The sequence below is a fragment of the Coccinella septempunctata genome, chromosome 3, assembly GCF_907165205.1.
Source record: "Coccinella septempunctata chromosome 3, icCocSept1.1, whole genome shotgun sequence".
NCBI lineage: Eukaryota > Metazoa > Arthropoda > Insecta > Coleoptera > Coccinellidae > Coccinella > Coccinella septempunctata.
Window position 1 is genome coordinate 33,822,697 of NC_058191.1, and position 16,161 is coordinate 33,838,857.

Sequence of the window (16,161 nt, forward strand, 5' to 3'; positions counted from 1 at the left end):
CACATACAAGTCTCGATTCAAAACTAAGAATAATTCACATGTCAAAGAACCAGTAAGCCAACTTAATGATCTGTTCGTAATAAATAAAAAATTATCGATTCTCATTTTTTTGAAAAAGATATGAATTCAATAATCAACAAAATGAAAACATTATTGAAGCCAACTGAGAAAACACTTCATAATTAAGTCGGAAATCGTTTCACGAATTGGGACTGGAATATTTCTGTGGCATCATTAATGATTTGATTTTCTTACCTGGTAATCTGATTACAGATATGTACGTATTTGGACTTTTTGGAGATTTCTATCGATCAAGTGTTACCGCATGTTATTGGAAATACTGCAAATTATATCGACGATAATTTAGATTGAGTTTCAGCAAGATTGAGCTCCTTCGCAATACGCTTTGTTTGTTCGACATCTTGATTAAAGATTTCTATGTCAGTGGATTGGAGGAAGGAAGCCACAGTCATGGTTGTTTTGAAGCTCAAAATGTCGATTTTTCACAAAAAAACACTACAAGTGCCATGAAAACACCACTTCATTTTCAAATACTTCGTTAAGAATATTTCGAGAACTAATGCATAAAATGAAAAAACAATTACTATGCTGAAATCAGTATAAAAATACCTTTCAAATGAGGTATCACTCACCCCATCTTCCCTATTCAAAAATTGGGGGTGAGGGTTGTAGTAGCAAGGGTTGAAGCGCTATGCGTCCGTAACCTACATCTTAAGTTGTCCCCCTCGAAACAGAAATCGACCTGTCAGAGCATTTCTATCGAAAAAATTTATTTCGTCTGTAATCTCGTCTGTTTCGTTTTCAAATGGCCACCCTGTATAAAAGTTGCCTTTTCTATTTCTTATGTAATGTCCTGAATCTAGGTATAATGTATGTCAAATAAAAATGATGTTCAGAAGAATAAAAAGATTGAATAAAAAAATAACCATTTGAAATAAAGAAGGATCATGCCCTAAGCATAGTACCCTGTACAAATGATAACGAGTTTTTTAAATTCATCCTGAATCATGAAACTTTTCAATTACACTTTACACTAAAGAGTGAGTTATAAATCAATCATCCTGTAGAATGAAAAAGGAATATTATCAATAAGTCGAAGAAGGGAGCTAAGAAATAATAAGCTAGTAGAACTGTTAAAATGTGTCACTTTCATAACATTAATTGGCATACTGCAAAATTTTCTTGTCATTGTTTATATTTGCTCCAGTAGACAACTTACCTAAATCCAAGCATTTCACTTGTTGCCTGCGGTAGCAAAATGGCGAATGCTCCAGCCATGAAAACAATCATAAATCATAGACATGTGCAGAATTTCGAAGAGATCGCATCTGCAAAAACGAATGTATGGAATCAGAAACATAATTTGTTCCTTCTTCGACAAAAATATACAAGACTTCTCAGACTTTTTCAGAGTAATATCACTTCAGTTCAAATGAACAATTAAAGATATAAGTTCAAATCCAAACAAGACATGATTTCTGTATTTATCTCTCTTATGACTAGTATAAAAAAAAGTTTGTTCATTCCTGATCTGTTAAATCTTTAGTTCTGCACAAAGAACTATTCGAAGAATAAATGATACAGAACTATGGATTGTAAAATTGTCCTAAGGCGTGGTGAAATAAGACGATGGTGTTGCACCATTCTTCTACGTAAACCTCTTGCTTCGACACCTTTTGCATACACGCTCCATTTACCCCACAATATCGACGATGAAGTTTTATTAGTACTGAATTTTGTGCTCAGTGCCGGAAGTCGCATAACCCAAGCTCGAAATAACAATAATTAGGTAGGTACCTACTGTAGATAATTATCTGTGGTAATACATGCACACTCAACGTGTTGGATGTCTTTCAGTATCATGTGAGATGTAAACGGCATTAACCTATTTATGCTTAAGTACCTTTGCTCTGATTAAGAAATAATCTCAGTTTTCGTTCCATGAAATGAAATTCAGTTTCATGGGTTAAAATGCAATATTTTCATATAATGAAACTGATTGAAATGTATAGGCACAATTCTGCTTGTTTAAATGCACTTAACTATTCAAATTAGTATCTTAAGACTACCGGTGATGGGAGTTGTGAAATTTTACTGATTGTTTCCTGATCGTATTCGCAGGATACATATCAATAATCCTAATAATTAATATATTCCGCAATCTAGAGTTTGGTGTTATCTGCTTTTCAATATCATCGTAGGATGGTTATTTTCAAAAATATGAATACATTATACTTATCTACATTAGCAAATTGAAGCTGAAGTTATTAGTGACTCGGAAATAATAAAATATACGGTGTCTCATATATAGCTTTGCATCTATCTACAGAGTGGGTGAAAGTAACGCACAAAATTCATTACTTCTGTATTCACTATTTTGTAGAAAAGTACTCGAACAGATCAATTTTTCAAATTGCTCAAGTATTCATATGAAAATGAGGAGTTTGTCATGCACCCTCTCTGGGTACTTTTATAAAGCACCCTCTACGACGGCAGGAGCTAGGGTATGTTAATTTTTTTTAATGGCAAAACTAGCTTTTAGTGCCAAAAATGGATAGATCTTTTGTTCCTGGGGATAATTTGGTTCATGATGGGTTTTTTATCAGTCTTTTTATTAATATGTTTCTGAATAGGATGTTATTGAATGCCTGAATTGGAATTTTGATTTTGGTATTGTGAGGTTTGATGTGTTTTCGAAAACATGCACATCACATATATACGGACATACTAATTTGTAGGGTAGTATTTGAAAAAGGAACGTTTCAATTACATGTTCTTTTATTTTTGTAATTGGGATTTTTATTTCGAATAAATCATATTGTGTTTTCGATAACACTTCAGAATTTCAATCCCTCCTGAAACTTATGTCATTGATGTCATATCAAAATACATAAAGGGGTAAAAGTTCGCATTGAATAAGCCTAACCATTTCATCCCTATAATAAAATAGTTATTTATGCACCAAGGACGAAGATCTGTCTACATCAGTCGAGCCTGCAAATAGAAAACGAGACCTTAAAAACAATTTTTTGACGTGATGCATATTACATTTTTCGTCGACCTCACATACAATTATCATATTAAGTACTCACTTGTGTGTTGTAAATCCTACCTCGCCGTAGTTGACAATTCCCTCATCTCTGGGGGAATGCAACTCATATCCATATAGCTATCACTATCCATTCTTGATTATTATATTAATGCTACTATTCAAATCACGTTCTTAATTCAGACGTAAAATGTAGCAGATATGTAGCAGATTTCGTACAGAATTAATTTGACAAGTGCAAATGACAGTTATTCTCACAGGCACCTATGTTTTCATCAAATCCTTGCTCTCGAAATTAATTAAATCGCCACACTCGCATCTGTAACTAAGCTAGGAGCAGAGCGGAAGAAAAGTGTTTGAGGACGAAAAATACTTGTCTTCATAAATAGTCGACTTTTCGTTTGGAAATTAGTACGTAAAATGTAGGTCGACGAAAAAATATGTTTTGATAATGATAAAAAATTACCAAATTATTCTCAGTAACAAAATATACATTTTTTAGTAGAAATGTTTATACGACCATTTCTGGATACCTGAAAAGTAATTTTAAATGAAAGTGAACTGTTCGAGTAGTTCCCTACAAAGTAGTAAATCCCGAAAATATGAATTTTTTTGCATGTATCAAAAAATAAAGCACGACGATAGACTTGCTCTATAGGTGACATAAATTCCTGAGAATTCGTTATTTTTAGAATTTCGAAATGAAGTTTTTTGCAACAACATGTTGAGCAAATTTTCATCATTCAATTGACCATGTATCTCATTTCTGTTTCCGTTTCCTGGATACCAGTTCTGAGAAGAATCATGAGTTTTAGCCAAACTAACGGATATATGAGATGGAATCTAGTACCTATTAGCGAAATTTTAATAATTTCGAACGTCCCGTTCTATAACAGTCTCATAGCGCTTTCTCAATTCCATATCAAGATTTCGATTAAAAGGAAGCCGTTGACAAATCTCGATTAAGCATCTTAACATCTCTGATACTGAGCGACTTGGCACGTACACGTTGCGCGTTGTTGAATTATGTAGTCGTGTCCATTTCGGGATTTTCAGTGGAGAAGAAATATTCCGTTGGCATGCAATACTACAAGTTGTTCAACAGGACTAACGATAGAGTGAAAATACATACATACATTCTGACATTTCTGAAGTACATTCTGACATTTCTGACAGTCAGGGTGCGATCAGAACACTCACAGCTCGCACGTCATCGATTCCTAGGATGAATAGGCCGGAACAACAAGATATATTTAGCCTGGATATCAAGCAATCCACGGAAATGAAGAGGTCAATAGGTATGGTATAGGAAAATGTACCTACAAGAAAGAGTTTCAGAAGAAAAACAGAAAGAAAATTACTCCCGAGACTGAAACACCCCAAAAAGTTCCTTGGCAACTTCAACACTGCGCGATTTAAGAAGTATCTGGATCTCAGCAAGAATAATTTACACGCAAGGGCTGTTCCAGTGGGTAAGCCATGGGTGTCATGTTCACCCCCTATCACATTTAGATCAACGTTGATATTTCTAAGAGATATACGTGTCAAAAGTTTACTTTCGAAAAATTAAAAATTCCGGAAAATATGGAGTCAGTTAAAAATTCGTTAAGACCGAAAGGTTTTGAACCGAGATCGATGAAATTTCGGAATTGACTACAAGAAGAGCTGCTCTTTCAGAATAAGTATAACATTTAGATCTACGTTGATTTTTCTTGGAGATACGCGTGTCGAAAATTTTCCTTCGAAAAATTCCCAAAAAGATGGGTTCACTGAAAAATTATTCAAAGGCAAACGGTTGCACAGATCTCGATGAAATTTCGAGATTTATTACTAAAAGTATGTATGTGTAAAATAGTTGAAATAGTTATTTGTGTAGCCAGTTGGGAAAAGCATTATTTTTCGTGAGGAGCGTATTTCTGCTCGGAAATTAGTGTTTCCCAACTTGTTTCACACAATATTTTTTCTGATTTTCAATAGGATGTTGCTTGAATTCAAATTAAAAGTATCAAAAACGTCTTTAAAACCTTCTCTCGGAGATTCGTTTAAAATCGTCTAGTGACGGAAATTATTCAATTTTTCACTCCGTTACTATGAAAGCAAGTATCGTTTCAGCATCAGTTACGAAATATTTCACTTTGTGTAGCTGGTTGCGAAAAGTAAAACGTTTCAAAACGTCACTTTTTTTCCAAATTTAGAAAAAGTATTTTTTTTGTATGTTTAATAACTTTTTAATTGAAAATTTTACCGACTAATCCATAGTTTTCGATCTGGATCATTCATCGTGTAATTGGAAACTTCCTTCAAGCGGTGAACTGCAAAAAAAATCTTCAAAAAACTTCTTATCAACAACCAACATCCTGCTTATTACCGAAACCCGAATTTTTGAGATTATTTCATCGAAAATTAGCAGAGACTGTAGAGCAGGGGTGCTTAAACTGTCGATCGCGTGAGTCGATCTCATAAAAAATAAGCCGATTCTTATCTACAGGGTGAGTCTTTGAACCGTACAATTATTTCAACAGTAGATTCTGAGGTCAAAAGAAACTATCCCTTACCATTTTTTCCGAATCGACTCGGTTCAAAAGATACAGGCTGTTGAATAACCATAAAAAAATGTTATTTTTAGTTCTATCTCACAAACGGTTTAATCGAATGAAACGAATTTTGGAATATAGGTTTTCATTCATTTGATGAATCTTTTTCGAACACAAGATGTTACCCACGTCTTCCATTTTTCTCATTATAAGCATTTCGTAGCCTTAATACCAAAAATTCGAAGAGCCCAACTCTTGAAACTAAGTTGGACGCTATCTAATGAATATTTGAACGTTTTGTATAATGAAAGTATTCTTTATATTTTCTCGTAGGTATAAGGCACCGTTTTCGTGTAATTTGATGTTCAAAAATTAAAAATTATCTGTGAAATTTGAAAATTGGGTACTTTTGCTGAATACAACTCTGTTCAAAAGATCCGCAGATGTGTACTGGCACAGATTTAGCTAGTTATTCTGAAGGTTGTATATTGTTTTTGTTTTTCCAGGGGTGCCACAGCTCATTATAAAAACAAAAAATGGCTACCTATGTCTTTTTATCAGGGATGAATAGGAAAAAATTGTATAGGAAATAAGTGTTTCTATGGATCTCAAGAATCTACTATTAAATTATTTGTGCGAGTCAAAGACTCATTCTGTATAAATAACTTCCACTACATTACATATACATAGTTCAAAGAGTCTGACAATATCGAAACAGATCGCAGGCGATTCAAGTCTGAGCAACCCTGCTGTAGAGGCACTTGGTTACATATTTACTTACATTTTTTATATCAGAAAAATAAAACAGTTTTTTGAAACATATTCGTACTTATATTTTTTATGACATGCCATTACTAGGGTAGATAACTATATTTCTTAGCTTCTATTCCTATTCCTAAACTACCCCCTTTCTAGTTAACCGAATTAATGCACTCTGAGACGAAAGATGGCGAAAAATAATATAAAAGCCCAAAAAGAAACCCCTCAAAGGATTTTCTTACATTTATTCCACATACCCAAGCAGTATTGACAGAATGTGTGACGATATTTGATAAACTTCTAGCCTTGTGGGAGAAAACATTTTTCCGTAAAATTTATTCAGGATTTTTCAGGTTTGTCACATAATGAAAGCGATATGAATCAAAACCTAATTCAGAAAATAATACTCCCTGGAAACTTTCAACGTTTGAGCAAGACAATAGGCAATATAGGCATTATACCGGGGGCAGAAAGATCTGAATGTCTGAATGTCCATAAGTCAGCGGTGCAAAACGTTAATGGTTATTGTGACATAATAACCCTAGAAATGGCACACAATCCCTGGGCAGCTATATACCTATGATATTTGATATTTCGCAACTAGATATCTAGTGTACACGGTTCGGTATCACCGGGAAACCAAAGGTAGGTAAGTGAAGTAATAGGTACCTGTGCATTTTTGATATCGGAATGAAATCTAACGTGAACGGGCAGGAGTGAGTCGCCGGGTATCAAATTAATACATAATTGATCAGTGCACGTAGCGTCTTGAGCAACAGATGTGGAAAAAATGCGAAAAATGGAAATGGTTGCGAGAAACCGCCTGCAGTTTTCCTCTAGAGCAGTTGGAGCAGTTCCTAAAAATAGTTCATTATGATGTAATTGAATTCAGCGGATAGAAATAACCGTATCGGCATCTAGAATCCAGATTGAAATGGGAAATAGTGAAGAAAAATATTCTGGTTGGATTTTGTTCTATCTTTCCAGTAACAAATTTTTCATCTGTTATAACATCGGCGAAAATATTTGATTTTGTTTTTCCTCTGATTTATATTTTTTCTAGCTCCGTTCACTTTGTTTTGCTCGAATGTGGCAAGAGCTTCTGTTTTTTGAGTTGCAGCTAACAAAGATTTTTATTTGTTTTCGGGCACTGCAATACAGGGTGTACCGAAATTACAAATTATAAAATTGGTCAAAGATTTTGGAGACAAAATTGTGATACCCCCATTTTTATTTTTGCCAGGAGGTCCCCCTCTGAAGAAATATAGCCCCCTGAATTTCGCCCCTAAAAATAGTCTTTTCTTTATTTCTCAGAATCCGGTCATAAGAAAATCTCTGAATTTGGCACACCGGAGTTTTATGATTTGCAAAACCTCATATAGTATCTATCTATGGTGGCGATGAACAATGCTTTGAAAGCACTAAATATAAACTGACCCTTTGAATTCCTTCAGAATTGTTAATCCCATTGAATTGAAAAACTTTCTTGTATCTCGTCATTTTTTCACGTGACGCAAATTTTTTTAAAAAAACTTAGAGACATGAATCTTGCGTCTTAGGAAAAAATTGTGGTAGACGAGGAAGTATTTCCATTGAATGGGCTTTGTTTTTGTTACGGGATTTCCAGGAAATTCAAATACGCGGTTATTGTTAAGTGGTTTCAAAGACATTGTGGCCCAGTAAAAACAGTCCATCGCCAAAATAGGTGTAGCACTCTAAGATTTCGCATATCATAAAACTGTGATTTTCGCATAACCAGACTCTGAGATATAAAAACGAGCCTAATTGGCCTTAGGTATAGAGTAGACCACGTTCTAAGTATGGGTGAACTGAAATATGTCATTTCAGTAGTACAAGGTGGCATGTTTCGGTATTTTCTTGAAAATGTAAAATAATGGACCATTTGGCGTTTCTACACTGAATAGTATAAAAGAATAATAGTTATTCAGTACCTACTTTTAAGTTGATCTTTCAATACTCAATTGAGAGGTATATTAAAGTTATGAAAATTGAAAACGACTATACTATACAGGGTTTTCATAAGTATAAGTATAAATGATTATAACATCACAGTGGACGTTGATAATATTCCCATTTTGCAAATTTCAATAATTTTCACGGTTTTGGAAAAAAGGCGTTCACGAAATTTCACTAAAAATTGAGAATCCAATAATCTGAAGGCCCACTGCGATGTACGATGTTACAATCAAGACCCTGTATTTGCGCAATTCGAATTAGTTAAGGTTTACTTATTTTATTTCATTAGAGTTCATGAAAACATATTTTTTTCTCTTAACAAAACTTCGATTCGAAATCCAAGTTGATATATTATATACCTGATACTTAAGTTTGAGTTCTCCCATTATTAGGAATTTTTGGTTACTCCTCTACCATATCATTGAAGTCTCCGAATGAGTATCGGTTTCTCCCTAACTTTATCGTTTTCTTCACTTTTCTCACTTGTAAAGTCTAAAGTTCTTGTATTGTACGACAAAATATACTTTTCTCAACTGTTTTAGATTTTTGATCCGAAGTTTTTCGCTTTAGCTAATGGTCATTTAAACACAGATTGAGGTACTTCGATCGATATTCACTATTCTGTAGAAAAATGCTCGAACAGGTCAAATTTGATTTTAAATTTTATTGAACCATAGAGGAAAAGCATACTTACCTATATACCAAATGTATTTTCCCAATTTCGATTTTGAATTTACCCAAAGTAATTTTGCATGAAATTGCTTGAAATGAACATGAAGAGCACCATTATATTCATATACTTATCCGAATTGAGAAAATTGATTGGCCGTTCAGAATAATATACATATATAAATAAAAAATTCCTAAATATATTGTAAAAGAAAAGTTTTTCCGTTTTCTGGAAAACCGGAGATTAGAATGGAAAAATCAATGGTCAGAAGAATATCATTTGAATATGGAAACCAACAAATTCCGCAAATTTTTGTTCAAACAATGATTTTTCGTTAATAAAATTCCACGTCTAGGTTCGATAGTTTTTCCGATACCATATTTTAATATATCTTGAAAAATACAATCATACTTATTGTGTTTCACTTTTTAATTTCGCTCCATGAATAAATCACAAAATCAATCAACTCGTTTAGGTACATATGAAACACACTGTAAATATATATGTCTAATCTGTATCGAATTATTAATCAATAGTGAATGACTTTTTCAGAAAAAATTCGAAATATTTACCCTTATTAACAGATCATTATGAGATAGCATTATTTCGACTGTTTACGCATATTTGCCAAAAAACTCTAATTTGATCTAAGTACCTGAAATCATAAAGGCTGTGACAGCTTCTGAACACATCACTAACCATAACTAAATTTTTACTTTAACACTAAAAAGCAATCATAACCTTAAGTTCTGGCAAATATAACAGTGAAAGTTCACATCCCAAAAGATAGATACTCTCGTGTGATTATTCAAAAGAGGGGAAACACCCAGTCGACTATAAATAACAAAATCGTGAAGTCCTTTGCACCATTCACCTCTTAACATCTTGGACAAACACAAAGATGAGGGCATTCCAAGTAAGCATTATTTCATCTCATTTATCAGTTTCCTTTTTGTCTATTGGTTGAAATATTTTCTTCAGTTGGAAAATTTCCTACGGTTTTGAATGTTGATTAGATATATCTATCTTTTTTCCATTAACTTGAACTTTGGCTATAGTTTGAGTTTCTGAACATATTTATATTTTATATAGTACATCATCGTTTTTTCATTTCCAGTTGATTGCTTTGGTTCTCGCCGCCGCAGCTGTAGCCTCTTGCGAAGAGGCTAAAAAGCAAGAAAAGAGAGGACTTCTCGGTCTAGGATACGGATATGGCAGTGGCTTCGGACATGGAGGTTCAGGCCTATCTGGTGCCTACGGCCTCTCCGGCGGGTACTCCCTTGGAGGATCAGGTTTTGGATACGGCGGAGGATTGGGAGGCCTTGGAGGTGGTTTTGGAGGTGGAGTTGGAGGTGGAATTGGAGGCGGTGTCAACACCGTAACAACCATCAACAGAGCAGTCCCAGTACCGGTTCCACAACCCTATCCTGTAACTGTGAACCGTCCAGTACCAGTTCCAGTGGCTCAACCAGTTCCAGTCCCAGTAGACCGTCCAGTAGCTGTTCCAGTTCCACAACCCTACCCAGTGACTGTTAACCGTCCATACCCAGTGGAAGTACCTCGTCCATACCCTGTACCCCACCCAGTACCTGTACCAGTAAGAGTACCCCACCCAGTACCCGTATCAGTTCCAGCTCCATACCCTGTCAGCGTACCACAACCCGTTCCAGTACCACAACCCGTTGCTGTTCAGGTAGCTACTCCAGTAGCTGTTGGTGTGAGTGGCGGTATTGGAGGAGGATTTGGACGCGGTCTTGGGGGAGGATTTGGACGCGGTCTTGGCGGTGGACTCGGAGGATATGGTTATGGATCTGGAATCAGTTATGGATCTGGACTTGGAGGACACGGTATAATCTCATCAAGTAGCTACGGATCCCTTTCTGGTGGTCATGGATACATCTCTCATCACTAAATGTTGACGATATTCAATTCTCTATATATAATCAGACTGCCTGTAAAATATACGAGCCAATGAAAGTATTGTGACCATGTACATATAGTGAGCAAATATAATTATAGCTACAATATTTTGCATTTTGCGATTCACTCATGTTCTCCAATCAATCACTCCCTAGTTAGTAATTAAGAAGATCTATATAGAAAAGTCTTATAGTGAATTTTGTGGGCTATTTAGACAATTTTTGGCTAGTATATGGATACGAATAATCTTACAAGATAATCTAATTATAGACCTTCTATATTCCATGGCTTTAGAAATCGTTCGAATCTATAGCTTTTAGTACTTATTTGTGTTTAATTCATATCAATATTTTATTATGGTGGATTGAGATAAACTGGTTTATGCGTTTATGTTTCTTTAATTTTGAATGACTCTGATGGTAATTCAGAAGTAATCAGTTTTCTTTATTTAAAATCCGCATATTTTCAATGATTATTATAGTTGACTCAAATTTGCATAAACATTCACAAAGATTTCACAAATTTAGATCCCTCGATGACCTCCTCTGATCAACATACAATATACTCTGGCTTCCACGATAAAACGCCACCACACATTGGTCAAATATTTGACAAATACGTATGCGTATCTGTATATATTATTCTCAAAAAGAGGCTAATTTATACAGGGTGTGTTTTAAAGTGAGTCTTCCTTTGATAGTAAATGGTGGAGTTGTCATCCCCACAAGTCGATTGCAATTCCATTGAATTTTGAGTAAGGGGCTGAAAGGCGACGCTAGGCCGCCGGATGAGTGAAACAAAATCATTGCTCATAAAATGTTTCAGTTGTTCGGTACCTATCCATGCATGCATTCGACATGAACTGTTTTTGGGTCATTTTTGAAGACTTGGTGAAAAATTGTAGAAGAACCGAGGCACGGTATTGAAAATACTTGTGAAATTGTTCGTTGTCAAATTGCTATTATTCCTACGATACATATATTTACGCCGCCTGAAGCTTTGCGGAGATCAAACTAAATATAATTCTGAATGAATTTTGTTGTTAATTGAGAACAGTTTTATGTGGGTTTTGAACTAATTTTTTATCTTTTTTTCAACTGCAGTGTGTCTCATTCTTTTTCTTCAAACACCTGAAAACATGAATTACATCATGGTAATAAAAAGACGCAATGATTTGAAAACTTTATTTCATCAGTACAAAATATTGAAAAGTGGATAATAAATTAAAATTACTCGTATTTACATAGATACAAAATTAAAAACTGGATAATAACTGTATGATAATGAAGTTTCCAAGAATATGGGATCAATTGAAATGATCTTGCATGAAGTAATTAAATGTGATGTGTAGGTATAATTAAATTTGCCTCAACACTTTTCAAACTGTAAAACAATAGGTGAATACCTACAATACATTTTTTCTTATTCTGGATTAGAAAAAGTGAAAATATTGTTATTAAGGTTCATGGAATTTTTTGTGCATTCATTGGCAATATGTTTCTGAATAATTACCTATGATTCAAAGATAGAATACATTTCAAGATAAACTCTTTAATACTAATCTTAAGATGTCTATAAGACTAGTTCATACTATTTGTTTTTATTGCTTCAAATAATATATTTAGCAACAGCAATACATATATCATATCATTGACATGATAATAAAAAACAACATATTGGTAAAATTATTTATGCCAAATATTGCTTTTTGGCCCCTTTTGAAATACAATCATTTGAAATAACCAAAGATGAAAAAATTCAATGAGAAACAGGGATGTGACACTGGAAAAAATATATCATCCATCGTATATAAAACTGACAAAATTATATCAAAAGATATTCTTGTTTATTTCAATACATATTCACAAACTGAATATAATATGACATAAAATTCCATTTGAACGATAGATATTTGTAACAATTCACTTTTTTGATTAGATATTTGTTGCCAATTCAATAATTCAAAGCTGGCTGCATATATGTACTTTAAAGCTCTCCCAATTATCAAACATATCAATATCTTCACTTTTGAGTTTGTTGGATGAATAATTTGTTTTTCTGCCTTGTTACAATTGCTTGGGGAACTGTAACTGTAGCTTGAAGTTGCTTAGGTACTGTTTCTTGTCTTGCGTATCTTGTGAATCGAGCAATAAGGCTCTTATCTCCTTGTTTGCTTGTTCCTGCCATTTGGAAAGCTAAAGCATGTTTTGAAACTCTGGAAACAACTCTGTCCTTGTCCCCATTATCGTTGGCCAGGTGTTTCATAACTAATTGTAATTTATTCTCATGTTGATGTTGTAATGTGATTATTCTTCTTTCAGATTCTAGTCTGACTTGTTGAAGGCTATAACTCAAATTCTGAACACGGCAGCTCAAACTTTCATTTTGATTTTCAATATCGATCACTTCCAGCTCCAATTTCTTGGTACTGTTTCTTAAATCTACAATTTTTTGAAAGTAGTTATACAACAAAATCCTCATTTCTGCTTCATTTAGTTTCATAAGTCTGTCCATCAACATCTTATCACCTTGGTCATCAATTAGTTCTAAAGATTTTGCAACTATTGGGTAACGCCCACATAATATTTCGTTTTTGAATTCCATTGCCAAATCAATGGCTTCGATTGCCTCTTCATATTGAAGCAATTTCCGTTCATCACATTCATTCAATATCTTATTGTTAGTTAATTTTGTGTCTATCATAAACTTTTGCTCGAGTAGATAGTCTCGAGTTTTTCTAAGATTCCTTATTTCATGCCTAAGTGATTCACTATTTTCAAATGGTAAATTTAACGAAGTAGTGCGATTCATTACTACTAACTGCTTATTTTCATTAGAATTTTTAGTTTCAACACTATTTTTCTGTTTCTCTAAGCTATCTTGACTAGTTTCAAACTTCTTTTTCTCCTCTTTGAGCTGTGTTTCATACAATATTTTTCTCTTTTCTTCTTTCCTTTTACACTTCTTTAGTTTCTCTAATTGTTTCTTAGATGTAAGGAGACTATTTTCAACTTCTTGCAATTTTTTATTACTTTCTTCTGTAAGAATCTTCAGCGATTCTGCATCTTTAATTTTCTTCTTCAATTCTGTTAATTTCACCTGATATTTTTTCTCTGAATCGGAATCTTTGTTTATTTCAGCTTGAGTAATGGCAGCCATCAATTTATCATATTCTTTTAACAATTTCTGGCATTTTTGGTCAAGTTTCAATCTAGCATTATTCTTTATATTCTTATTTTTGATCAATTGTTGCATTAATTTTTCTTTCACCTGTATTGTTTTCTGTAGATCTTCTATTTGTATTTGGTAGCCCTGAATAGCTGTGGCGATTTTTTTGAGAAGTTTTTTTTTGTTTTCGTATGTCATGTTATCAGTTTCATTGATTTTTTCTTCGGTATGTACTTCTAATTCATCATATATTTTTGTGTTCATAGAAACTGAATTTTTCAATTCCTCTAAAGAATGAATGCTAACTCGGCGCCCCCTGGCACCTTTTATGTGATTTTCTGCACTTGAAACGCAGGAGCTTTCTTTAACACTAATATTTACATCAAAGTAGTCACGATAACAGTTACTTACTAGCTCATCTGTTAGGGAAGGGAAGTTCTTCAACAAATTACCAAAATTTTCCATAATTTTCTCGGAATTGTCCTCTTGTTCTTCATCTATTCCTTCACTATCACTACTATGTATCGTATTACAGCTCATATAATCTTCCGCTTCTTCCTCCTCGATAATATCCAATGATCTATGGGGTTCACAATTATCATTCAGGCATTCTTCACATTCTTGTTTGAAAGTCAACCAATGTGATATCTGTTCCAATAAGCCTTTAGGAAGTGATGAGTTTGTCAATACTTTCTGGAACAAATCCTCCGCATTTTTCACCAACTTAAGTAACTGATTCGCAGCGAATTGAAGACTGAAAACATCTGAATTCTCCTCAATATTCTGGTACATAGTATATGAATTGACAGTTACATAATTTTTGATTGCTTGTGACCTCAAAGCTAGCTGTAATGAATACAAAGATTCTGCAAAATCTTCTATAAAAGGAGAAACAGTACATAATAATACAGTTTTCGAGCGACCACCAAATGAATCTTTCAATAATTTTGTTAACACTGACTGTTCATAAGGGATATTATTGATATTGAAATTCGAATAATGGGGTTCTGAAAGAGCACTAATACACTGCTGCAAAGCCATGAGTCCAGAATCCGTTGGTACTGATTGAACAAGACCATTATTATCATAGATCAAAACCTTTTCACTACTTCCTAAATCGGTAAAACTAGCAGTTGAAACTCGATGTTGAACAGTAGACTCTATAATCCATTCTTGGTACAAAGTAATTGTGAACAATGTATGTGCAAACTTTGGTCCAGTGTTTGACATCCCTAGTTGTATCAATTGAAATGCTTCAAGTATATCATTACATTCCACCAAACCAGATCCAAGTAGATCGTGAACCGTTTCACCACAAATTTGAGACCAACCAATGGTTATTGAAAATGTCTTATCACGATGCTGTTTTATCTTGGTGAATAGATCTCTAATAAATCTTGGTACAATTCCATGTTCTGCTTCACTTGCAGCAAAATGAAATCCGGGTCCGAATAATGAATAGGTTTTACCAGTCCCACTTTGTCCAACAGCTACCACTGATACATCACAACCTTCTAGGAAAAAATTCATCAACGGAGTCACAATTGTGCTATACAATACTGCCTGACTAGTATGGGGAGGAAATGCATAATTTACTGGAAACCTTTGGGCATTAGCTAGTTGAATTGAATTGGTCCCATTAGTATGAAGACCAATCATACCATTATCTTCTCCGTTACGACTCCTAGAAGGGCAAATCCTTACAGCAGTTTCTATATTGATATCCATGTTTCAACTTTTATGAATGCCTTACTTTCGATGGAAAAATTGTTCGTGACGATATTGCCTTAAATTTACATGTTTTTATCCTTCGTAAATGACCGAATTCATGAAACTAAAATGTCTTTCCACTAATAAAACAACTTTTTTAAACAGAGTATGTTTTTGTTATTCAAAACTGACAGGTTCTTCGATCGAATAAAGTAGTTCTAATATCCTTAATCACAGGAGCTACTGAGATAGTTATCATAATTTCTTAAATTCCATAATTTCGCATTGGAGATTTTAGTACAAAATTCAAAGAACTATTTATTTAATAAAAATTTATTCGAAAACATTAATAT

At 33.9% G+C, this 16,161-nt stretch overlaps 2 protein-coding genes across 2 annotated transcripts; one reads left to right on the top strand and one right to left on the bottom strand.

The window, feature by feature from the left end:
• Positions 1–9,582: 9,582 nt before the first annotated feature.
• Positions 9,583–11,037, top strand: LOC123309434 (glycine-rich cell wall structural protein 2-like). Its single transcript, XM_044892559.1, has 2 exons — positions 9,583–9,926; positions 10,128–11,037. Exons 1-2 carry the CDS (start codon positions 9,912–9,914, stop codon positions 10,920–10,922), a joined length of 810 nt encoding a protein of 269 aa, XP_044748494.1. The 5' UTR covers positions 9,583–9,911; the 3' UTR covers positions 10,923–11,037.
• A 1,063-nt stretch (positions 11,038–12,100) lies between these two features.
• LOC123310538 (kinesin-like protein costa) lies at positions 12,101–16,004 on the bottom strand. Its single transcript, XM_044894041.1, has one exon. It carries the CDS (start codon positions 15,824–15,826, stop codon positions 12,953–12,955), a length of 2,874 nt encoding a protein of 957 aa, XP_044749976.1. The 5' UTR covers positions 15,827–16,004; the 3' UTR covers positions 12,101–12,952.
• Positions 16,005–16,161: the final 157 nt, after the last annotated feature.

What these genes read in the sequence shown, in the direction of transcription:
- LOC123310538 (XM_044894041.1), bottom strand. Translation starts at nt 15,826, where the DNA reads ATGGATATCAATATAGAAACTGCTGTAAGGATTTGCCCTTCTAGGAGT.